The 25433-nt window shown below is 47.8% G+C and overlaps 1 protein-coding gene across 1 annotated transcript in view; it reads right to left on the bottom strand.

The window, feature by feature from the left end:
* Nucleotides 1–8414: 8414 nt before the first annotated feature.
* Nucleotides 8415–25433, bottom strand: part of ZNF697 (zinc finger protein 697) — a gene marked incomplete at its 5' end in the record, with an annotated part of 52049 nt that continues 35030 nt past the window's right edge. The window contains 2 exons of the mRNA XM_081258430.1: nucleotides 8415–9815; nucleotides 11436–11716. Coding sequence (XP_081114556.1) covers nucleotides 8437–9815; nucleotides 11436–11716 — 1660 coding nt within the window. The 3' untranslated portion in view covers nucleotides 8415–8436. The remainder of the gene's footprint in view (nucleotides 9816–11435; nucleotides 11717–25433) is intronic.

The raw sequence follows: 25433 nt of genomic DNA, 5'->3' as shown, positions 1-25433 counted from the left end.
GCCTTCCCTCCTCAGCTCTTCTTCATGCTTCAGGCTGCACCTCCGCAGGAAGTCTCCCACCTTCCGGGGAGCGGGGAGTGACCCTCTGATAGGCACCTGTCACTGTCCAGCATGGTTGCTTATTAACTTGTCTCCCCGCCTAGACTGTGGGCTCTGGGAGGGCACCACGGGGACCCTGCCCTGACACCTGTGCACACCTGGCCCCAAGCAGACACTAACCGATAGTTATGGAAGGGAGGGAGGGAGGGAAGGAAGGAAGGAAAGAAGAAGGGAGGGAGGAAGGGAGGGGAGGGAGGAAGGAAGGAAGGAAGGAAGGAAGACAATGTTCTTAAAGGAAGGGACTCGGACCAGAATAACAGGATTTTAGGGAGTGGAGTGAAGGTGGTCCAAGTATGAGTGTCCCCTAAGCAAGACAAACCTGGACTCCATACCCACCTGTAATGGTGACCTAATATTTGCTGCCCTGAGCTTGGCCTGAGAACGCAGAGCTGAGCAGGGGCTAGGGAGAAGCACAGCCTCCTGGTGGTAGAGGAGGCACAGAGCCAGGGGGCTGCCCTACCAACATATTTGTTAAGGAAAAACAGTGGGGTGGGGGATGAGAGAGAACATTTGGAAAGAGGGCAGAGGGCAGGCTTAACTAGCACACCAGCTGCCTGAGCTTTCTATGGTGCCCATGCAGCGCCGACCCTCCCTCCTCAGCTTGTGGAATGGGGGCCCTGCGTGAATAAAGACAGGCAGGGGCTTCATGGTACAGGAACAAAAGTAATAGGGTGAGGGGGGCCTGAGGAAGGGGGAAGAGGAGGGCAAAGGGAAGAGAGGATTCTCTTATTTGAGAAGCAGGCCATTTCCGCAAATAAGAGTGAAAACTCTGGGTTCTCTTTCCATTGTGCCATGAAAGTTAGGCAAATCCTTTTGCTTTCCTGGGTCCATTTCCTTACCTGCAAAATGAAGGTTGTGGCCCATTTCTAAGGTTCATCACAATGACACTGGGCAGCTGTAAGTTGGCTGCATGTCCCCCAGTACCCCGTATTTCTGCAGCTAACCTTCACCATAACACAGTCCTCCCCTGGAGTATTTGTTTGTGCAAAGCCAAGGCTGAGAACGTGGTTTCCTAGCCCTTCCCCAGCTCTCTTGGTACCTGGCACCTCATCTGTAAAGGGACGTAATACCCTTCTAAATGCGGAGGTCCAAGGCCAGGGGCTGAGCAGGATCCCACCCTCCACTGACATCCCACGAGCTGAGCTGCAGAACCTACTGCTGACTTAGATGAGTTCTCATGGCATTCTTGCATGGAGCTATGGATGTGCCCCAAGCAGGTGTGAAGCTCTTGGATAATTATGAGACACTAGAGTAGGGAGAATCAATAGAGGTAGTGCCTCCTGAAGGGGAAACAGAGACCCAGAAAAATCCAAGCCTTGTTCCAGACCGCAGACAGTGAACACCAGAATGCAGCCAGTGAACACCAGCACCGCACGCCCTCCAAGGGATAGCAGGACTGGTTCCTCCTTTCTTCCTCTGTCCCTGGATAAGTGAAGGCCATGGCCTCCCATCCCCTCATCCCCCTGCCTCAGGAGCTGGAAATTCAAGAGAACACAGGCATGCAAGCAACTGCCTCTCTCCTCCTTCTCGACTCCCAGGAGCTATGATACAAGCCCCTAAACCTTCCAAGAACCTTCATGTGTGTTATTTTGTAAGGTCTTCTCTCCATACCTCACACCTGCATCTTTCCACTGGACAGACAAGGCCAAGATCAAGTCCACCTGTAGTGCCCAGCCCAGGCTGCAGCAAAGTTAGACAGTGGCTCCCTCAGCCCAGAGGCTTTGTGGCCGTGAGGTGAGGTCCATGACCTCTACTATGTCCATTAGCGTCAACCCAGGGAGCAGTAGAGCTACCTCAGCCCAAGCCTTGAGGTGGTCCCTGTCTATCAAAGTCCTACTTTATTCAGACACCTCCTGACAGACCTGACAAAAGAAACATCTAGCCAGATCCCTTAGCAGCCCCTTGCTTCAATAGCCTCTCCAAGGTCACACACTGCCCTGTTTCCCCACCCGCAAAGACAGATCAAGTGGACACTACCTGATTTGCAGCAGTGGTGTCCCCAAATTAGTCACACAAGCCCTCAGCAGAGAATCTACTCCATCCTGAGCCTTTGCTGCGAGTACCATCTTGCCTAGGCATAACATTTGAAGTCTTGATATTAAGAAGTTCCTCCCGGGGCTTCCCTGGTGGCGCAGTGGTTGAGAGTCCGCCTGCCGATGCAGGGGACACGGGTTCGTACCCTGGTCTGGGAAGATCCCACATGCCGCAGAGCGGCTGGGCCCGTAAGCCATGGCCACTGAGCCTGCGTGTCCGGACCCTGTGCTCTGCAACGGGAGAGGCCACAACGGTGAGAGGCCCACGTACCGAAGGAAAAAAAAAAAAAAGAAGAAGTTCCTCCCCCCCAACCCAACCAGAGGCCAAATCCCAAAAGTTATACTTACAGTTTGCAAAATTATCACCACAAAGAACTGGGTTTGATGTTAGGCAGGGGACAAAATCAGTCTTCCCTTCACCCTTGTAGAGTATTAGAACATGGAAGCTTCTCCTTCTCATACCTGTATCCCCAGCATCAAGCACTACCCAGCACATGCGCACTCAGCATGCTATGGAGTGAACTTCTCAGGGTCTCCACTCTTAATAAGCCACAGCTTTGGGGCATAAGGGAGACCGCCCACACACCAGGAATGTGTGTGCGGATATTATGGGAACATCTCTGCAGAACTACTCCAGCCCTCATAGGTCAGGAAAAGCATCCCAAAGGAGTATCTTGTGTGAATAAATGTTTGCACTGAATTTCTTCCATTGAATCCCTGTCTCTAGCAACTGGTGGGGCCTGGAACTTTTCAGTCCTTTCACTCAGGATGAAATGCCTCCAAATATATATGTGGGAATGCCAGCTTGAGCACTGCACATACGCTGATACCTTTTTTCTACCGTCTTAAGCACAGGACAACCTGGTACATGGAACACCTTGCCACCTACCTCTTTGGTTTCCAAAGCTGAGCATCCTGGCTGCTGTGATGAGGTAGGTCACCTCATCACAAATGGATACAGAGGGCTGTGAACAGTGTGACCTGGATCCCATCAGGGCAGCTGGAAATTGAAAACCATTGGAATGTGTTTTGGGTTAGCAGAGGTGACCTTGAAACAGGGGCATGCAGCAGGGACTGCAGACACTTTAGCTGTGGCTGGAAAAGAAAAGAGCACGACGCTAGTCTGTTCAAGCTGGGACCTCCTCCCCTTTCCCTCCAGCAGCAAAATTTAGGAAACAATTCGACTGCCAAGCACAGCTGAGAAAAAGAGAAATGAATGGAATTTTGCTTTGTTAAGTGAGTCAAGACAGGGAATGAAGGTCAGAAAGAAAGGAAGGCAGGCAGTCTGTGGTTGGCAAATAGAGAAGGGCCAGTGGCAGCCTGCGATGCCCTTGGGGCATTATCTGATGAACAGCAAAGACAGACACTTTTCCTGGCCCTTACTTATTATCTTTAACTATTTGGGGAAGGCCTGTGTGAAACGGAGGCCTACCAAGAGTAGACAGGCAGCAGAGCCTGCTGCATCTGACAATACCCTTTGCATCTGACAGATGCCCTCTGACAAAGGCAGAGGAAAGGATTTGCGGCTTAGGAGTTTCATCTGCTGTAATCCCCAAGAAAGAAAGGAGGTGCTTAATTCATCCTACAGACCTCTCAACCCGGGTTGAGATTCCCATTAAAATCACCTGGGAAGACTTTATAAAATCACGGGTACTTGGATATCACCCCAGACCAATTAATCAATGTCTTGAAGAGTTTTTTGGGGTGGGGTTGGGGTGGGGGTTGGTTTTAAAGCTCTCCAGGTAATTCTACTGTGCAGTTAATGTTAAATTAAGAAAATCTCTGTCTGAAATTAACCAAGCCTGGAGAATTCCAAGTTGACCAGATACACCTTCTCTACCTGGAACGTGGACAGGGGCTGCTCTAATTGGAAGTTGAGGTTGAGCATCCCCTCACGGTGCAGCACCAAAGGCCACGCTTACTGCTGTGTCCCCACAGGACACTGAATGAGCACTTCAAATGCTTGGCTTAATGTAGGTTCCCAGAGACTAGGAGTTAGACTGGTGGTTGCTTCAAGCCAGAATAGTCAGGCTCAGGGGAGGAATACTGCAGGCACAGAACTGACTGCCTTCTTCCAGTACCAGAACCCAGCATCCGCTGGCCCTGCTAGGCAGGGAAAGGGCTGTGGACATTCACCCAAGGAGGTAGCTGTGCTCATTAAAAGAAATTAAGGTGTTTTTATTATCATGCTTCCTCTTTTTTGTTTCTTGTGAACCCCTCCTTACAAACTGCTGTTTCATTGTCTCCATGGGCAGAGACTAGCTAGAAAATATTTTGAGCAAAAGGTCAGTCTAGCTGATAAGTTCCGTTCAGTATTATCTACAGTCATTAAGCTGCATTTCCGAGAACTGGGGGAGAGAAAATACTTTGTTATGTGATTCAGGAATACATTTTTATAGATCAGAGATGGGACCTGAGGCTGCCTGCCTTCTCCGTGACTATCTTCCCCCTGCCTACTGCCAAAATTCCCCACAGATTGCTTCTTACAAGGAATGAAGACACAGATCTTTGGAAATTGGTACAACAGTATAACATTAACACATTCCCAACATCCCAAAGCCACATTAGTGCAAAAGTGTTGCACTGAATTATTGGTTACAATGCACAGGCTATTTAGACATCAGCCAGTTCCAGGATGATCTAGGATCCGCTGGAACATTCTAAATCAGGAGTCAGCAAACTTCTTCTGTAAAGATCCAGATCATAAATATCTTCGAATTGTGGATCACGTAGCCTCTGTCATCACTACCCAGCCTTGCCGTTTTAGTGCAAAAGCAGCCATAGACACTATGTCAGGAAGGCCGTCTGGGTAGAACTGTATTCCAACAAAATTCTATTCATACAAAGGGACAGGCTGGATTTGGTAGTTTGCTCACTCCTGTTCTACCAGAGCATAGCTTCCCTAGATTGAACTGAGTGATATTTAATGGGTGACAAGTAAAAAGGAAAGACTGACATGGTAAAAGACTGATCTGGATTTAATGACAAATATTCCATACTGGTTGCTGAACACCACAATGCTGTCCAGGGAACCATCATTAAATAAAACAACCTGAAAATAAGGCAATTCTCACATACACAAGCACACACTCACACAAAACCTGTTACTTTTAGGATCATTAAATTATTCACCATTTTAACAAACAGCTGTAAAATAACATTACAGTGAAGGAAAATGTGCACAAACTTCAGAAACACAGTTCAGATTGTCTACGAACACAGGTTCTTAATTTGTACTTTTTCACATATGTACAGCCTCTGGATCTTGAAGAGGCCACATGGCTCAAAGGGTTAACATTTCGTCTTCTCCTTCCAGCTCAGAGCTCAATATTTAATCAAGCCAGTTAACCTATTTAAAACTGCTCTAGCTTCTTCTCAGTAAAGGGCAGCCTGCACTTGACCAAACTCCCCAGGAAATAAATGATACATTTGCCTCCACCATCATTAATGAATTGGTGGAAGGAATCTTCAGAGTAACATTTTCAAGGGTGAACCAGTTAACAGGGTTTGTTTTAGAAATACTATTTTTCTAAAACTAGATACAAGAAACAACCTCCGAATGCACTGAACCTCACTTAATGCAGCTATGTTCCTTGAAGAATTATAAGAAAAATTGAATCACATTTTAGCTGCACCATGAGAGTGGGGTGTTTGGTGCCTGGACTGTTTTCTTCTACTAAGGGATGTGGTCACAGAAGGGTTAGTGAAGTAGTGGCTGGCTTTCTTATCTATGGTAACAGAAAGAACAGAGTGGGTCAGTGAAATCCAAAGAATTCCACTGCCAGTAAATTATTTTACATTAGCTTCCATCTCCTCTCCCCATTGAACCCATGCTCGAAAGTTGCTGCTATGGAACACACTAGATGCAGATGAGACTGTGCAATAGTATGAAAATGTCAGCAAAAGACCAAGTGACCCAGAATGTGGATCATAAACTCATGAATAATCAAAAGTTGGGTGAGATTTCATAGGCACAGACTCAAGAGAACTTAAAACAGCTGGAAGAGGTAGATGTGCATAAAAAAAACACAAAGTAATAAGATTACCTACAAATTGGCTATATTATTTTCATGTGAGTCTCATACACTTGGTATACAGACTACAAGAGTCAGAATAAATAACGGACACTTGCTTTGCTCAGATTACTCTTGACTAAAATAAAAAGGAATTAGTGTCTTCCAAAACTATCTATAGTTTGAAAATCTATTTGCATTTGTGAATGACAACAAACTGATTAAGAGGGCAAGATCAACAGGCATTATACAAGCCCAGAATTCTCAGGGTTTGGTTTTTTTTTAAGTGTTATGATGGCAAAAACGTGCTTTCCTAGAGTCCCCAAAGAGGTTCTTTGCTAGAATACAACTGATCAAGTATAAATTACCAGCATCCATAGAAAGCTTGCTAAAACTGTAAAAACAATCTTGTGGGTTGTTTTTTTTTTTTTCCTTCAAGTGTGTCCAACAGTTTGTAAAGATGCTTCCATGAAAAGTACAGGTTAACAACTGCTAATAAAGAAAACAAATCTGCTTTCCACAACTCTACCTTCTAAAGGCTAACCTAAGGGAGGGATTTTCAGCATAGGCAGCTGAAGTCTATACAAGAGTCATCTAACTATAGCCCCTACTAGAAATGGAACACATCTAGGACACTAATTACATGACAAAGACCAGCTTTGTCAACAAGGACATCTTTGGCCCTTCTAGACTAGCCTTAAATTTTCCATCAAGCGTAAGAATTTTCAGGGTCCTTATTATATAAATCACGACAGGTAAGTCTTCCTAGCAGCTGAGCTGGAGAGCACAAAAGGGCAGACCACACCTATCCACACTGTCATCAGCCTCTCTTCAGAACTACCTGTCACACTCCTGTCCCCAGGCCTTCCCTAAGACAGGGGTCATAATACTGTTCTACCTCACTAAGAAGTGAGAAACAACTAACAAGCATTAAAAAGCAGAAAGCACTTTAGAAATACAAAAGTGCTATTTTGGCATTTATATAACAACCAGAAGACATTCATTGCTTGTGCTATTTGGCAATTTTGCATTTACACCTCTCCCTGCTTGTGCCCTCCTTGTGTCTTGAGTCTTGAGTCTACTGTGCCACCCTGTGCAGGAAAGAGAAATTTCTACTCAGACCAGAGCCCATATCAATATGGGTGGAGGTGTGGGTTCGAATATCTCCCCCACTACTGCAGAGGGGGAGGGGTACACAGATACAAAATGAAGGCAAATGAGACGAAGGAGCCTGGCGCCCCAACATGGGAACATTTGCTTTCCTGGATTTCTCACATAAGGCCAGCAAAACTCTGAGCAAACTGACTTTTGTAGCAGGTCGCTGGGGCAACTGTTGATGGCCTGAGTTTCACTTGAAACAAGCATCAAGCTGACCTGGAAAAGGAAAAGTCACACATAGCTGCGATTGTTCCATTTCCCAGCACTTAAAAGACCACAGATGAGACCTGAAAGAAATACTGGGCCTGGAACACACCTGACACCAGGGGCAGGGGCCTGGTCATCCACACAGACTACCTTGACCCAGCATGAAGCTAGACTATTTTAAAGGAAGTAGCAAAGAACCAGGAGCAGGACCACGATTTCCCAGATCTGAAAACCAGTTGTGAATGAATTTCTAAACCTCAGAGATTCCACCCTGGAGACGAGGGTGCATAGCTTTTCTGTCCAGTTTCCCCTGGACACCTCAACATAGCAGCTAGCTGTGGCTCAGAGGAAGGAAGGGAAGAGCACACCAATATCCACTCCTGTAGGACGGACAAAGTTCCTCTACTTTTCGCGGGACTATAGCTGATGTGTGGGGACAGGGCAAACAGTGGCTTAATACCTGCTGAAACCAGGACAGAATTACTCATACCCGCCTTTCACTTTACCCCGTAACCCTCACTCCAACCACACGCTCTCCCCGCTTCCCACAGGCCATCACTGCCCAAGCTACTCTATTGCCTGTCATCCTGTACCCTCCCCCGCCCCCCAACTCCCCTTCCTCAAGGTCCTCAAAGTGCCTGCTCCTGCACACTCTTCATCCTCCACAGCGTGTATGTGGTGACGTCGCCACGCTCAACCACACCTCCCAAACATTTCTTCGTTAGGGAGGAGGCAGGCAAAATACAGCACCCCCGAAAGAACAAGTCTTACTCAACCCTCCCCTTCAGGACCCCCGACACCTCAAGGCTCCCCAGTCATTCTCCGATTGCCCCTCCCCCCTTCCCCATTTCTTTCTACAGGGTCTGTCCCCAGGACATCTAGCCCCCCGCCCCCCTCCCCGTACGCAGCCTCCGTTGGGCGCAACCCTAGCACAAGTGTAGCTTCTGGTGCTGCGCGAGGTGCGTCTTGTAGCGGAAGCCCTTGCCACAGCCGGCGCACTTGTGCGGCTTGTTGCCCGTGTGGATGCGGCGGTGGCGGATCAGGTGCGAGCTCTGGATGAAGCTCTTGCCGCACTCGATGCACGTGTAGGGCTTCTCGCCCGTGTGCGTGCGCTGGTGCTGCGTGAGCGTGGAGAAGTCGCTGAAACGCTTCTCACACTGGCCGCAGCGGAAGGGCTTCTCGCCCGTGTGCACGCGCAGGTGGTTCACCAGGTGCGAGTTGCGCCCGAAGCCCTTGCCGCATTCGCGACACACGTACGGCCGCTCACCCGAGTGCGTGCGCTTGTGCGTGAAGAGGTGAGAGCTGACGCTGAAGGTTTCCCCGCACTCGGAGCACATGTAGGGCTTCTCGCCCGTGTGCACGCGCTGGTGCTTCACCAGGTCCGAGCGCCAGCTGAAGCGCTTGCCGCACTCGCCGCAGCCGTGCGGCTTCTCGCCCGTGTGGATGCGCTGGTGGTTGGCCAGGTGCGAACGGCGCACGAAGCCCTTGCCGCACTCCCCGCAGGCGAAGGGCCGCAGCGCCGCCGGCCCCGAGCCGCTGGCCGCCGCGTGCGCCCGCCGGTGGCTCAGCAGGTGCGAGCTGAGGCTGAAGGCCTCGCCGCACTCAGGGCACGGGTAGGGCTTCTCGCCCGTGTGCAGGCGCCGGTGCTTGAGCAGGTCGGCGCGCCAGCTGAAGCTCTTGCCGCAGTCGGCGCACAGGTTGGGCCGCTCGCCCGTGTGCAGCCGCAGGTGGTTGGTCAGGTAGGTGTTGCGGCTGAAGCCCTTGCCGCACTCCCCGCAGCGGAAGGGCTTCTCGCGCGGGGGCCGGGCCAGCGCGGGCCCCGCCCCGAAGCCCCCCGCCACGCCCACGCCCATCATCCCCACCACCCCGCCGCACTCGCCAGCGAAGCTGAAGGGCTCCAGACTGGCGGCCGCGGCGGCCTCCGCCAGGCGGTGAATGCGCTGGTGCTGCAGGAAGGCGGAGCCCGGGCTGAAGCTCTCCCCGCAGTCGGGGCAGATGGTGGGCGCGTCCATGATGCTGGCCATCAGGCTGTCGAGCTCCCCGAGGTCCATGGCCATGGGGTGGTGGAGCCGGCGGAATCGGCGGTGGGCGGGCTTGTCACCCCGGTGTCGACTCCCCAGGGAGAGGTGCCGCCTCCAGGGAAGCACGGCAGGAGGCGGCTGCTCCTCTTCCTCCTCTTCCTGGGGGCTCCGGGAAATGCCGACGGACTCAGACAGCCCTGCGAACATCGCCATCTCAGCTACTCCAGCTTGGTCATCCTCTTCCTCACGGAGAGCAACCCCTTCTTCCTCGCTCAGCAGCCCCTCTGCAACAGAAAAGGCGGCAGTGGGGGTGACTATACTGGGCGCTCAAGAGGTAAACCCAGAGGAAGCCCGTCTCAATAAGAGGGTGGGCCACGGGGTAATCCCCTCCCCCGGGGACTCTCAAACTCTCTCTCCAAGGTCCCTGTCTCCTCCACCCCCAATTCCAGCTTCCTTCCCACCTGGCGACTCCTGGGGAAGGCCTAAAGGAGAGCGAGCTCACCTGCCCCCTTGGCTTTCCAGTTCTTCAGGCAGCTGTCTCCGGGCCCAGGCCCCACCCATTGGACCTGAGGCTCTGTTCCCCAGGGCCACCTGAAGTCCTGACAGTCAGCTTGAGATGGTCAAGTCTGGGCCAAGTGGGACTCTCTGGGATCTCGTAAGACATCCAAGAGCCACCAATGCCTTTCAAGGCCCTAGCCTCAAAAGACAAGGCCACTCCAGCCAACCACAAGAAAAGACCACCCGGCCTAACTAGGCGCCGAACTGAGTTTTGTTTTTTTCTTAGTTTCTGCTTTGTAACAAAGTGAATCAGTCATACATACACATCTGTTCCCACATCCCTTCCCTCTTGCGTCTCCCTCCCTCCCACCCTCCCTATCCCACCCCTCCAGGCGGTCACAAAGCCCCGAGCTGACCTCCCTGTGCTATGTGGCTGCTTCCCACTATCTATCTACCTTACGTTTGGTACTGTATCGAACTGAGTTTTTAAATATGATTGGTGAGTCTGCAACCGCTTAAGGTGGAACAACAAACCAAACACACCCCAACCTAAGGGCTTTACTGTGTAAGGAGGGTGGGGGGTTGGAAAAAAGGGGAGGTGAGTGCAGGGCCTAGAGCTGGTGAGTCCAACTTAGAGGCTGATCCAGAACACACATCTGTCTGCCTCTGGCTGCTTATCCCCAAGCAGAGGACACCCAAGAAAGTTACTGGGACGTGAAAGACCACGTGCTCTGTTCACTGCAAGGGAGGGCCGTAGCGGGGTCTGGGAGGTGTCCTGGGGAAGGAATGTAACCTCACGGCCCTGATCATAAGGTATTTCAGCTCATTTCTGTCCCCAAGGCATGCACAGAGCAGGATAAAGCGACAAAAGCCCAAAGATGGAACCAAGGAAGCGGATGGAGGCCCAGCGTTTACTCTTTCCAGATCAGGAATAGCCAGGGATTTAGGAGAGGCCTTGGGCACTTTGGGTATTAGCCACATGAACCTGGGCAGGTCCCTTACCACTGTGTTTATTTATCTGCAAGGGGGGAGGATGACTGTAACTGTAAACATCTGGATCTCTGCTAAGCAACTCATCTAACTCTCCCACAACGCCAGGACGTAGGTCCCAATGCTACCTGTGTTCCCTCTTGTGCTGTTACAAGTGTTACTTGATGGCAGTATTTTGTATGCTGTAAAGTGCACACCTGTGAGTTACCCTCTTCCCCCATGTTTACCAGTACAGCCCGCCTCAGACCAGACTGATGAAAAGGATATTCCTCAGGCTTAAGATCGTACAGAATCTGCTTAATGGTGTCCTCTAGAGAGCTGCCTCCTAAGAACGCTGTCCCTGGTTATCACTCTGAAGGAGCTAGAAATAAATGTGAATAGGGCAACTTCCACCGAAACTGCTGTTTTCTCCTCACCTGTGCAGATGTTAGACACTAGTTCCCTCTCCTCTGAGTCCCCTCTTAGAGCTTCATCCTGTGGGTGGGAGCCCATCTCCTGCTCCAGGTGGCATTCTCTCTTGTCTGCATCATGTGGGTTAGAGCCCATTCCTCTGTCTTCTGGGTCCCCTTCCCTGTCTTCAGAGTTCTCAAAATCAGAGCCCAGCCCCTTGTCTTCTGAGTCCTGGGCTTCACACATGCCCCGTTTATCTTCTCGTTCCATCCAGGAAGAACAGGACAAGGGAGGTGACCACGGATCCCTGCTCCAGACAAAACACACAGATAAAGGTCACGTGAGTCTGGCCTCATCCCCCTACCAGGTCTGGCTTTGATTTCCGTGAAAATCAATGGCACAGTCCAATAAAATGTACAGAGTTCCAAGCCCCAGATAGCAGATCTCTGCTCCATCTCAACGCTTTAAGGTAAACAGAACTGAGCGAAAAGGAGGCTGGTCTGGGTAGCAGAGGAACAGTGGCAACTCATGATGCACGTGTCAACTCTCACTGGACTACAATTCCATCTGCTTCCATATATGAAGTGGATTATTCTATTAACATGGCTCTATAGCTTTAACAGTGGGGTAACAGTGGTATTCCCATTTTACAGATGAGAAAACTTAAAGCTCAAAAAGAAGACCCCACTAGCCTAAGGCTAACTTGTAAGCAGTAAAGTGGGAATTAAACCAATTGTGATGCTTCAAAGTTCCATGAGTTCCTTACTCTAGTTAAAGCTTGCCCTCCTCTACATAGATACAATTTTTATTTGTATACAATATTTTATTTACTGAGGTCAATTATACCTCAGTAAAGCTGGGGGGGAGGGGCAGCTTGCCCTCCTCAAACGCACAGCAATTTTGTGAGGATTTTAGCTAATTATGAGGGGGCCTCTAAGGAACCAGAGGAAAAGTACATTGAAGACACAAGACTAACAAAAGCATCGGTATATTAACTTCTTATCTAAGGCTGTGTCACCAACAGCAGCAGCAGCATCCTGGCTCCAGTGAGGATCTGCTGCTTTCCTGTGAGCAGTGACCCAAGTAGTTCAAGCTTTAGTAGGTCTGTTGGGGGGGTGGGTGTGGAAGAGATGCAGGGACCCTCTGTGTTAGAAGCCATCTCTATAGCCTGAGGAAATATTTTGCTTTATTATATACTTTAATTGTAGAGAGCCCTTAACAGGAACGTCCCCTGGCACAACTGGTAACCCCTCTACAGAACAGGCCAACGTGTGAGTTGTAGGGAGACAATGACATCAGATTCCTAAACCTTTTGTAGATGGCAGGTTTACGTTTCAAAAGTATAGGGCGCCCTGCCAAGACTGGGCAGTTGAGCCAAAAATAATTGACATCTGCCATCTATCACTCTTACAGCTCAGCTCAAGGCAGCAAAACAGTTTACAGGTCAAGGATCTTGGACCGACGTTGAAGTGTCCAGCTCTCTCTCTGCCTTGGCAGTCCCCAAACAGGACTAGCAAGAATATGGCTGAGCATGCGGCTTTTCCTACCTGCCTCTGTTGACAGGGCTTCCCAGAGGCAGCCCTGGCTCTGTGACTCTTCGGCCTGGAAAGCAAGAGTTACGGGCAGCAGCCTTACTCTGCAGCCCAGGGCAAGTCAGTTAACCTCTCATTGTTTGTGTCCTCATCAGTGCAAGGAGGATAATGCTACATAACCTTTCACACACGGAGGGTGTCAGAAGGAAACATTAAAAAGCACTTTGGAAAATACTGTGGCATGGACTCGATACTCTGAGTAGTCCAAATGTGGAATTCACACAGTATTCCTCTTTCTAAGTCCTGATGCCATTCCAGCACACCTCAAAGACACACCAGCCTCTCCGTAATTTTGGCAGACTCATGGCCCTAAATAGCACATTATATCCTTTCTCAGAGCTGATGATATGCTCCCTAGATTAGAGGGAAACATCAAGCCTGCCTCTTAAACATCACAGGAAAATGGCTGGACTGAGGATGGTCAGTCAGCAGTGTCCTGGAACACAGCTGGTCCCTTTAGAATGTATAACTGTTTAAAATGCCAGGTCCCAAACACTCAGGATTAGGCTGTAGGAGTAAATCCCTTTAAAGCCATAAACCTTTTAAGAGGTCTATCCCGCAAGGGACTATTGACCCCAAGTCACTTCTACCTGTCACCCTCTTGCCTCCTGGAGCTCAGACTCTACAGACAAGTACAGCCCTTGAGTCAGCATAGATATAATACACCCCGAAAATGGGTGGTAGGAGGTTTTCAAACATGTGACCTGTTGGTTTGCTAGTGGCTGAAAACAGTGGAGAGGTGGGAGGGGGACTTAAAGGGGACCTAATCAATGGTTTCTGCCAATCTAAGACCAGCAAGAAGAATTTTATCAATAAAGTAAAGGAAATCAAATAAGTGTGTCACCAGAAATTCATAAAACTAAAATGGCAGGGTATGGTACCCAGAATGGTACAGAAGTAACTGCAGCCCTCCACCATGAAGGGTAGGATATAATGGTCTACCCTGGGAAGCAGGAAAGCTTAAGGTTTTACCCCAAACCCTTTTAAGAAGGACAGAGCACCTTCTTAGAGATCACCTCAGACACAGCAAAAATGGAACAAGGGAACTTTCTGATTTGTGATTTCTTGGGAACCAAGAGATAGTTCATACCAGAGATATTAAATAAATAAACTTTTTTTTTTTTTTTTTAGATTTAAGTGGGGAGAGCAGGGAGAGGCAGAATCTGAGTAAGTTCCCCATTTAGAACTGTCTTATGAAGTTCACAATGCTGCCCCACTCAGGATTAAGGAGGCTCTGAGCTCCCAAAGGGAGCATGTCCAGATCCTTATTCACACCAGGGGAGGGAGGACTAGGTATGTTCTGGAAAGAGTAGGAAGCTCCTGTTGCCTAGAGAGATACATTCATGGTACAACATCTACTCAAATCCGTTTTAAAATGCATTATGTTAGTGCAAAACTGGAAATCTGCATGCCCCACAATATGGATTCAGCTCCATTCACACCATCACATCATAGGATTCTAGGCAGCTATCAAGTAACGGAGAAGGCTATTTAGAGGTATGGAAAGGTAGTCACAATATATTATTAGATGAAAACTAGCTGGTTTAAAAATAATCTCATTTGCTTATTAGTATATGCACCCCAGCCTATAGTTACACATGTCTACACAGGTTCAGAGGGGAAAAGCAGAAGATTATTTATCAAAATGTTAAATATCTCTTGGTCACTTCTAGGGGCTTTGCATCATTTAATCTTAACAACAACCCAATGAAGCAGGGTATGATTTTCAACTTCAGAGACGAGGAACTAAGCACTTAAGTTAAGCGATTAGCAAGGTCATACAAATCATAAGTGGCACAGCAGGGACAAAGCCCCTGCAGTCCAGCTCCAGTACCCACATTCTTAACCAGAAGCTGGTGTGTTGTTTGGGATAACTTTTCCTTTCTGTGAACATCAGTATTTTCTACAATAAAGATGTATTATTATCAGCAAAATATGCCAACTTTGTTTTCAACGTGATAAAATACATTATAGGAAAACCTACAGTTATTCAAAAGCAGCAAAAAGGAAGACAAGGACAGACAGGAGCTGTGCTTAGCTCAGCCTAGAAGACTTAATTTGCAGAAATGTTATCTACACGCCGGTATAACCGAACTGTCAGTCACTAGCTATCTAGGCACATTTTGTTCCATTCATTCTCAAAATAAGAACTAGCAACATGTTTTCTGAGGCAAGGCCAGGGTTGGCTAATGAGGAGGTGGCAGGACATTGTGACAGCTTTGTGGCTAAACTGACCTGGGTTCAAATCCTGTTCTTTGTCAGCGACTTCACCTTGTGCAAGTGACTCAACCTTGCTGAGCCTCAGACTCTGCATCCATAAAAACAAGCATGCTGCCACCTACCACATAAGGTTAATGTAAAAGCAGCTGGCACACTGCAGAGACACAATAAATGGTAGTTATAATATGAAACTTATGGCAATGACTTGATTAAAGAACACACACACACACCCACACTTCTCAAATTGGGGGTCACCTTTTCACAGCTATATTCACCGAGAATGGTGTTTGGCAAGTACCAACAAAAAACTTCCTCTGGCTTGGCCACTAAAGGCTCTATTAATGAATAGCCCACCACGTGGAGACAAGAACCAGGGAGGGGCTGGCTGTTTAGGTGAGGTGGGGAGAGGGAAAAAGGTTCAGTTCCTTGTTGGTTTGGAGATGCTGATAACCCATCCTGCACACGGGAAGTATTCGTCTAAAGTATGCGTGGTCCAACAAATCCTGACTTTAAACCATCTATAAGGGAGCTCTTCTCCCCCCGCCCCAGTAAGAAGGGGTACAAGTTTACAGGGGGGAAAACCAAACAGAGGTAATAGTGGGAGTAGTCAGGCAAGTAAGATCCATTCTGCATCTGGTTCTAATCACTGAACTAGCAGTAATGAGGACAGCGCTGGTTTTGGCCACCAAAGACACTGTGCTGTGTGACTTACAGTAAGTACTTGCCCCTCTGGGCTTCTGTTCAATGAGGAGGTTGGGTATGGATGTGCCCGAGTCCTCTTCTCCTGGTCATGCCACAAGCAGGACCATGAATCCAGGGAGGCACCACTGTCAGTTTCGTTAGACATGTTCAACTCCAGCTCGTTTACCTGACTCCCACAGCAAGCTGTTAACTTCCCAAACACCCAAGACCACCACCTCCAAACCCTTCTCTAGGGCGCAGACCCCATCAGGGTAGGATCAGCCAACTTTTCCGAGACTGCTCAAATTCCAGTTTTTAGAACCTTTAATATTTTCATGTTCCTTTCCCCCTACCTCCCCCAACTCAGAAAAGAGTGATGTTTCTAACTCTAGAAAGTCACTAGGCTCAAGCGCCTTCTAGACAAGCTCAACCCCCTGAGAAAGACGAATCCGATCAGTCTGAAGATATTGCTACAGAGTGGAAGTAAATGTGATAATGTATGTTGGAAGGAAGGAGCGGGGAGAGAGGGAATGAGGTGGGGGAAGGGGAAGTGGAGCCAGCCACGGAGCCAGAATCAGAACTTAACCTGCCTGAGCTTCTTGGCACCTTCTCCCAACAGCGCCCTCTGGACCGATAGAAACGCAAAACCCATTCCTTTCCAACAGCAAAAGCGCCACCACTTTAAGGATTCAACGTCGCTTCCTGCCAAGACGTTGATGCCCACAAGCACACACCTCTCCCCCACCTTCCTGGTAGATGAGCCCCTGGCCGTCCTTCTCTGGGGCATCGTGCGCAGGACCTCCCGTGTCACGCCCCCTGCTGGCGGGAATGGGAGTGGTGGAGTGCGGCGCTCACAGCCCCCTGCTGCCGGTCGTCTCCCGTTGGGATGCCCAATGCAGCTGACCCTGCACTGGAGCGGATCCCTCTCATTTGACTCCAGTAATTCCATCGGGTGAGCACCGAGGGTCATCCACCCTGTTTTCCACGTGAAGAGAACTGAGGCTCAGCCAGCTGAGCTCCAGGTGACACAGCTCCTAGGTACTGTCAGGTCTCTCCCCAGCCTCTCTTGGCTCCTTGCTTGGCATTCCCACTCCCCGGGAAGGGGACAGCTGGCCAGGGCGTACCCCCCGGAGAGGAGCGGGCCCACCTGCGGCCCCTGGGCAGGCGGGATGGCCAGGCTGGGGGAGCCACCGCCTGAGAGCAGACCTCTCCCCGCCCCCTCCCAGGCGGGATAGGCAGTCATGTGCCACAGCCACTGCCAGGTGGCCGGGAGCCAGGCCGGCGGGCCTGTCATGTCAGGGGAAGGAAGCGGCCAGGCGGCCGGCCAGGAGCGGCTCCCACTCGGCCTCCTCCAGGCTGCAGCTCCTTTCCGGTCCCTTCCCTACCTCGGCGCGGCTCAGAACCCGCCTCCCCCGAAGCCCTCAGTGCTTCCTCCCTTCACTTCCCACGCCCCCTGCGCACCACTCTCTCCCCAGGGAGGGTTTCCATCGCAGAGTCCGGCAGGGGCGCCCGGCTGCGCAGAATGCTGGAAAAACAATTTAAGTCTGCAGCTCTAAAGGCTGAACTCATGACCATAACTGGGGTCTAACTGGGGATTCCGGGGGGTTAATCATTTGTCAGTCTTCAGGCACCAACTGGGTAAACAGTCAACCGGCCTCTCAGGGGATACAGGCATCAGAGTCCTGCATCCTCATGGGTGAGCCTGTGGTCAGAAAGAATGAAAAGGGCAAAGAACTCCACCTCACCATACTGGGAGGGGATGCCTCCAGTGAACAGGGTGAATGTGTCTGCATCCCAAGGGCCAACTGACTTCCCAGTCACACACCCAGACTGTCCAACCCCAAATGCCAACCTCCCAAGTGGCAGACTGCTGCATGAGGTGCACGGTAATTTCAGACAGAGCTAAAAGATTACTGCAGCTAAGTATTGACCACTCTCCAGACAGGAGAAGCTAAAATAATATGGTTTCCTCCTTGTGGTGACTGCTTTTTTACCTGGAGAGGGAAGCCCAATTTGAAAAAAGAGACAGGCTCAAAACCAAGGCAACAGAGAAATCCATTTACAACCCCACTGACCAGAGCTAGTCTGAGATTCTTTCCAATCTTTATGGTCAAGAATAGCACATATGTCCTTGGGGTCAGGCATTTCCTGTCTAATGGTTGGGCCAGGACCCCTCAGTTTGGCTGTAGGGCCTCAGCTTGTCACAGCTGCCAAGGCTCTGCCACCACCCCACAAGTCCTGCACAAAATAAGAATTATTGCAATGCAGAGACAGATTCTAAGCTCCTTCAAAGTTAGACCATCTGCCCTCAGATAAGAAGGCACAGAAGCTAAAGGTTTTCGTGCAGGCATTTACTCGTCCCAGATTTTACATTTAACTAAAATAGAATATTCTACCTGATGCACAGGGAATACTTCTGTTCAAGATTTTTTTCTCTCCTCTGCTTGGCATCATCTACAAGCACTACCTGTGTACAGCCTCAGCGTTTTTGTTTTTGTTTTTGTTTTTTGCGGTACGTGGGCCTCACACTGTTGTGATCTCTACCGTTGCAGAGCACAGGCTCCGGACGCGCAGGCTCAGCGGCCATGGCCCACGGGCCCATCCGCTCTGCAGCATGTGGGATCCTCCCGGACTGGGGCACGAACCCGTGTCCCCTGCATCGGCAGGCAGACTCTCAACCACTGCGCCACCAGGGAAGCCCCTCAGCGTCTTTTTTCATCTAGCACCTGGGCAGTCCTCAGAAAAATTGTCTTCAGATAACTCCTCAGTAGTTGGCTCAAATGTTCAATGTTTGTATGTCGTGGAATCATATACTTGGGAATCCGTTTGCTGAAACTCCTTCCACAGACAGGAAATTGAGGCTCAGAGAGGGAAAGTGACCAGATCAGAGACTGAAAGGCAGTTTGCTAGAAAAATTATGGCCAGAATCTCAATTTTCTGATGGCTTCTCCAGTGATCTTTCCATCTCTTTAATATAAAACATCACTTCAAAAACAGCCAGCCAAATAAATTGGGGCATATACTTGTCTTTTTTCCCCACGCTATTTGTCAGGGTTCTCCGGAGAAAGAAGACAAATAGGATGTGTATACAGAAAGAGAATTATTATGAAGAATTGGCTCATGTGGTTATGGAGGCTGGCAAGCTCAAAAATCCACAGGGTGGGCCAGCAGACTGGAGACCCAGGAGAACTGGTGCTGCAGTTCCAGTCTGCAGGCTGTTTGCTGGAGAACTCCTCCTTGCTCAGGGGAATCAGTCTTTTTGTTCTATTCAGGGCTTCACCTGACTGGATGAGGCCCACCCACATTATGGAGGTCAATCTGCTTTCCTCAAAGTTTACCAATTTAAATGTTAATGTCATCCAAACACTCTGTCACAGAAACACCCAGAATAATGTTTGACCAAATATCTGTGTACCTACCGTCCCAGCCAAGTTGATGCATAAAATTAACCATCACCGTAGCTAAAAAACACAGTCTGCAATAATCCCATCCTATGTCAAAATTTACTCATGAAAATATCTTATTTTTCATAAAAAACATTACTATATACAGAGAATGGAATGGGATTATTGCGCTGTAAAAGACAGCAGGGAAGAATCAAAATTAATCTTAAAGATCTACAGACATGTGTGTACAGGCATACACACTGCATAGCAGAAAGATCAATTTAATAATCTATTTCACTGAAGGACAAAAGAGAAAACAGACTTAGAATGCAAAGGGGGTCTATGGGGGATATGGGAGTTGTTAACAAACAGCTTTGTTCTGGGAGAGTTGATGTTGGAATCCCTCGTTAAGTTTACCAGATGGGGTCAGGTGACCTCAGGAAGTCTTTTCCAACCCAGATGATTCTGTGATATTTCCACTGGAATGAACAGCCCTCAAGACAACGTTCATCACAGTGAATAGGGAGAGAGGAATGTTGGGACCAAAGGGTTTGAGGCATACATTCAATCACCCCAATTTCCCACTGCAAATTCAACAGGAAAAATGGCTCTTCCAATTCTCTGCCTAAAATAACTGTTTGACATCGTTGATAAAGAATGGCTGGCATGTTCCAGCCCAGTTCATTTCAGCAGTGGGTAAGTGACACCTCTGCATGTATCCTCCAAGGTGTCGTCCAACAAAGAGAAAGAGAGAATAAAAATGGAGAGACATCACCTGATGCTTCATTGTTCCTGCCTGATTAAATTTTAAACTCCATAGCTAGACTTTTTTCAGCGTAAAGTGAAACATTTACATACGCTTAAGTACACATTTTTAAAACTTATATACTTGTTACTCTTATTTCCTTAAAAATAACAGTATCAGCAAAACCAAGATCATAGGAAAATATGTGACACAATCCAGTTTCCTCAGAAATGATTACAAAAATCGGACTTCCGTGGCGGCACAGTGGTTAAGAATCTGCCTGCCAATGCAGGGGACACGGGTTCGAGCCCTGGTCCGGGAAGATTCCACATGCGACGGAGCAACTAAGCCCATGCGCCACAACTACTCAGCCTGCGCTCTAGAGCCCGCGAGCCACAACTACTGAGCCCGTGTGCCACAACTACTGAAGCCCGCATGCCTAGAGCCCGTGCTCCGCAACGAGAAGCCACCACAGTGAGAAGCCCGCGCACTGCAACAAATGAGTAGCCCCTGCTCACTGCAACTAGAGAAAGTCCGTGTGCAGCAACGAAGATCCAATGCAGCCAAAAATTAATTAATTAATTAATTAATTAAAAATGATAAAAATGGCAATAAAGGAGAGAAACGTACAAATCAAAACACTTGAGATGTATCAACCAACCTCAGTGATAGACCTTATTTGAATCCCAATTGAAATAAACTACAACAAATTATAAGACAATTGTGGACTTGTGAATGAGGATTAGATATTTGATATTGAGGAATTACTCTTGTGTTTTTAAGAAACACACAGGAAAATATTTACAGGTGAAATGCTATGTCTGGAATTTGCTTCATTTGAAATGATATGTCTGGAATTCCAGAACAGAGGGGAGTAGCAGGGATGCAGATGAAACAAGATGGCCATACATTGATCACTGTTGAAGTTCGGTGGTGGTATATGTGATTTTACTTTTCTATGTGCTATGAAGCTTACTAATAAATTTTAAAAATAGAAAACATAACAAATCCTTTTTCTTTCTGAAATTTAAGGTTGATTATATTCATTTACATTCTGAACAGACCGTAATAAAATGTCAGTGACTTCCACAAAAGGATTAGTCTGCTTTTTACAAAGTATGCCAAGTCAGGAGTGATTACAATGCCTAATATTGAACAGAGCTCTCAGGTATTGAGGAGAGAGGCAGTGGGGAAAAGAGATTAAAGAAATTTAAGTTTCATGCTTTTGAGTCTCTTTTTTTTCTTTTTATGAGATAGAGGAACAGCTGTAATATACAAAATAGAATCAGAAAACTGTTTCCGCTTTCATCTACTTGCATATTTCCCAAGAACTCAAAGAAGGATGTGCCACAGCCAGTGTTTGTTTATTTCCACCATTAGTTCAGCAACAGGGAGAGGAGGGAATTCCCTGTTAGTCTAGTGCTTCTGACCCCCTGATCTCACTGCCAAGGGTCTGAGTTCGATCCCTGGTTGGGGAACTAAAATCCCACAAGTCATGTGGCGTAGTCAAAAAAAAAAAAGAAAAGAGGGAGAGGAAATAAACCTGGCTGGGGGCACTGGTCATGACATCTCTGCGAGAGGAATGCTTTATCCCCAGGAAAGTCAAGCTGACAAAATGATGCAAGGGTCCAACAGATTAAGTACACTGATAATTCATCATCTCCAGGATGATCTTCTAAGGGGATAAAAAAATGTGTGTAGATGAAAAGGAAGCTAATGCACTGGTGATTTATGAAAAAGTGATCTCCATGAGATGAACACTGGCAGGAACAGAATTACTTTATTAGCCCAACCTGAGAACTTTTAAATTAGTGTCCTTCTCAGTGAAACACTAAGGATGCCATCCAAATGTACTCATACCACGTTACAAAGAGAACAGCTAGAAGATATCACGCTCCCACTTTATATTGGAAACCAAAAGCTCGCAGATAGTTTCCGTTTTAGCCAAGGAGACATGGTAAGTCTATGGTGCACGGAAGCAGTTACAGGACACAGCTTTCATCCAGGCAGTGAGGCGTCTGTCTCAAGGAGGAGGTTGGAGTGGCCAGGACCCACTCACACCTTGAACACCATAGTTCCTAAGTCAGTCGTCAGGCTCAGACTGTTTGGGTTCCTTACATCCTTTTACCTCTAGTTCCTGGCATTTCCTGGAGAGAGCAGCCCTCCTATAGAAGCTTGTAAACAGAAAAATGGTATTTTCCTTAGGCCTGGGTTCTTAGTCTGAGGGCCTTCAGAGTCCATGAACTCCCTGATAACTTATGTGAATGTGTCCACAGAACCTCTCTTCTGATAAGAAGGCCCACAGCTTTCCCTTGGACTCTGAAAGGATTCATGGCCCCAAAACAAAACAAAAGCCCTGCTATAAACCAGTAGTACAGAGGATTCATGATACATTCCTATCATTTCCGAAATCATCCAGAGCAGCTTTGGGGAAGGGGGATAAGAGCAATTTCACCACTGTATGCCACAAGATCTTTTGGTGGACCAGTGAAGAAGAGAAGATAGTGACAGTAAAGCTCAAATCAGGCAGTAGCACAGACAAAAACATCAGTAAGTTTCAAAGGGTATGGAGCAGAATGAAGCACCTGGCAAACGCAACCTGCCTGATCCAGTTTGCTGATTTAGTCTAGTGCCCTGTTACAGATGAGTCAGGCAACAGAGACCCAGAAAGGTTAAGTGAATTACTCATGAATGCACCAGTTGAGGACAGACAGGAGACACTGGCATCTCAATTTCTGTTCCAATCCCCTTTCTACACAGCCCAACATAGCCTATGGAGCTTGGCTGAAAGATTCAGGCTGGAGACTTGGGCTCCCGGCCATCAGTAGTTTGTCGGCTTTTCACTTCCTTGTGTTATGTGGCAGGTGCACTGAGAGGATGTTAAATTGCTCTTCAAGCCTCTAACACACTGCCTCTCTAGGATATAGATTATTTATACAAGTTTGACCCCGGTTTTATGGTTCCCATCAGTTGCTTATTTGGGCAATGAGTCAAAGCACATTAATCAACCCATAACCTACCCAGGACACGAAACACTTTGTTAATCCTTCTCTTCTGAAAAGAAAATGAATTAAAATCTTTTTAAAATTAAAAAGTCACCAACTCATTCGTAACAAATCTTCAGTGTTAGCAAAGTCATCCTGCCTGCAAATACAGAATAACACGGAAATACCCAGATGAAGAAAGGGATTCTGGGAGTAAAACAAACTCCCCAGTACAAGGAGTCCAGGTCACACTTAAGGACAATTAAGGAAGGGTACCACCCAACCCATACTCACCCAACACGGCCCATGACTACAAATACAGTTTCTCAGATTCACCCCCTTTTCTATCATATCTTTTTGCTTGTTTGAATAGCTTTGCATTCTCTGCATGGGAGGTGGTGCAGAAGTGGGCCAGGTGACAGGAGCAAGCCAACCACAAGTTAAATGAAGAGATTCCCTCCACAGATAATGGGAGAATCTCACAATTTTTTTGTTGAAAATTTCTTTAAAGGATCCCTCATTTTACAGATAAGGAAAATGAGGACCAGAGAAGATAAGTGCCTTGTTTGAACTCACAAAGGTAGTGAATTGGTGGCAGAATTGGGACTACCATTCAGGTTACCTGATTCCTTTTAAGTACAATCTCCCCCGCACCAGACTCTCCCAACGAGCTCTGTCCTATTCGTGGGTTTTAGTGCTCTGGCTTTGCTGATAGAATTTCATCGATGCTAACTTCTTTCTTCCTATTTTTCCTGTTCTCTTCTGGACTCTTGCTTTTTCCCCCATTTTGATTTTAAATATTTTTCCACTGAAAAACATAAAAGATATTCTTCAAACTTACCTTCATGGGATCCTCAGAAACGACCTCTGAATTAACAGGTTTTGAATTATCTACCGTCTTTCTTAGACAAAACAGACATCTCATTGGCCAGAAAAAAGCAGTCGTTTTGAATTAGCATTGACTTAATGGAGTGTTATAGTAAACATTTAATAATTCCATGTTCTTCGTACAGCATTTGAAAAAGAAGTCATCATAAAAAAAAGAAAAAAAAAGTCATCATAAAAGGGACAGTTGGAGAGAAAAGAAAGCCTATGGCATATCAACCTGAACAATTAGTACTGACTGTCATTTTTTTCTTTTAATATTTATTTATTTTTGGCTGCGTTGGGGTCTTCGTTGTTGTACACGGGCTTTCTCTAGTTGCGGCGAGCGGGGGCTACTCTTCGTTGCGGTGCGCGGGCTTCTCATTGTGGTGGCTTCCCTTGTTGCGGAGCACAGGCTCTAGGCACGTGGGCTTCAGTAGTTGTGGCATGTGGGCTCAGTAGTTGTGGCTCGCGGGCTCTAGAGAGCAGGCTCAGTAGTTGTGGCGCATGGACTTAGTTGCTCCGCGGTATGTGGGATCTTCCCGGACCAGGGCTCGAACCTGTGTCCCCTGCAATGGCAGGCGGATTCTTAACCACTGCGCCACCAGGGAAGTCCAGTACTATCATTTTTAAAAGAATTTTTAAAGACGTTTTTAAAAATTCAAACTATGAAACTCTCTCATTGAAAGGAGAGACTTTTTCTTCTGCAGGGACTTTTTAAATGCCTAAAGCCAATTATCAAGCAATATTACATCTCCTTCTGCAGTGCCATTGTTTGGCCAACACGTCTTACAGGCTATTGGGAAAAGGAGGGCTGGTGTCAATGAGCCCTGATAAACTCTAACCTCGTCACCACAGACATCAGTTTCCTGGTGAACCATGGGCTTCCCAGGTGTGAGCCATCTCAGTAGATCATAGTCATTGCTAACGTTTAGTCTGGCTCACATCAATATCAGCTATAACTTTCCATCTTCCAGTCCAGTGGTCGGTCTCTTCTTTGATCTCACCATCAACACTGTAAAGTGCTGGGCATATATAATCGAGACTCGACAAATGACTACAGAAATCCTTCCTTAGCATCCAAGATACTGCACTGTCCTAGTCCCTCTCTACTTACCTTACCGCCCTGCCCCTCTTCTTATCTACTAAAACAGGTCAACCTTGCAGCTTTGTTTACATTTTCTTCTCCCTCTCCCCTTAATCGTTTTGCCCCTTCCCCTAGTTTTCAATAAATACCTGCTCTGTCTACAGACCCCACGAAAGTGAAACTCCCCATCCCCCACCGAACCCCTGACCTATACTCCAGGTCCACATTTCTAATGATGCACCAAGCATCACCACTGAGGGGCTTTAATGTCCCTTCTATCCTGAAGTGCTGCCCTGTATGTCACATGGGACACAGGACAGACGGCAGCCCAAAGTGGGGGAAAGCACATGTTAAGGCATCAATAGACCTGGTTTTGAACAGAAGTTTGTCACTGATACACTGTATGCTCCTAGTACAGTTATTCACCAGTTTGAGACTTAGTTCCCTCATCTATACAATGGGAAA

The sequence above is a fragment of the Mesoplodon bidens genome (genome assembly GCF_964165515.1).
Source record: "Mesoplodon bidens genome assembly, chromosome: 2".
Lineage (NCBI taxonomy): Eukaryota > Metazoa > Chordata > Mammalia > Artiodactyla > Ziphiidae > Mesoplodon > Mesoplodon bidens.
Note: the sequence above shows the minus strand (reverse complement) of the source record. Positions and strands in the feature narration are given on the sequence as shown.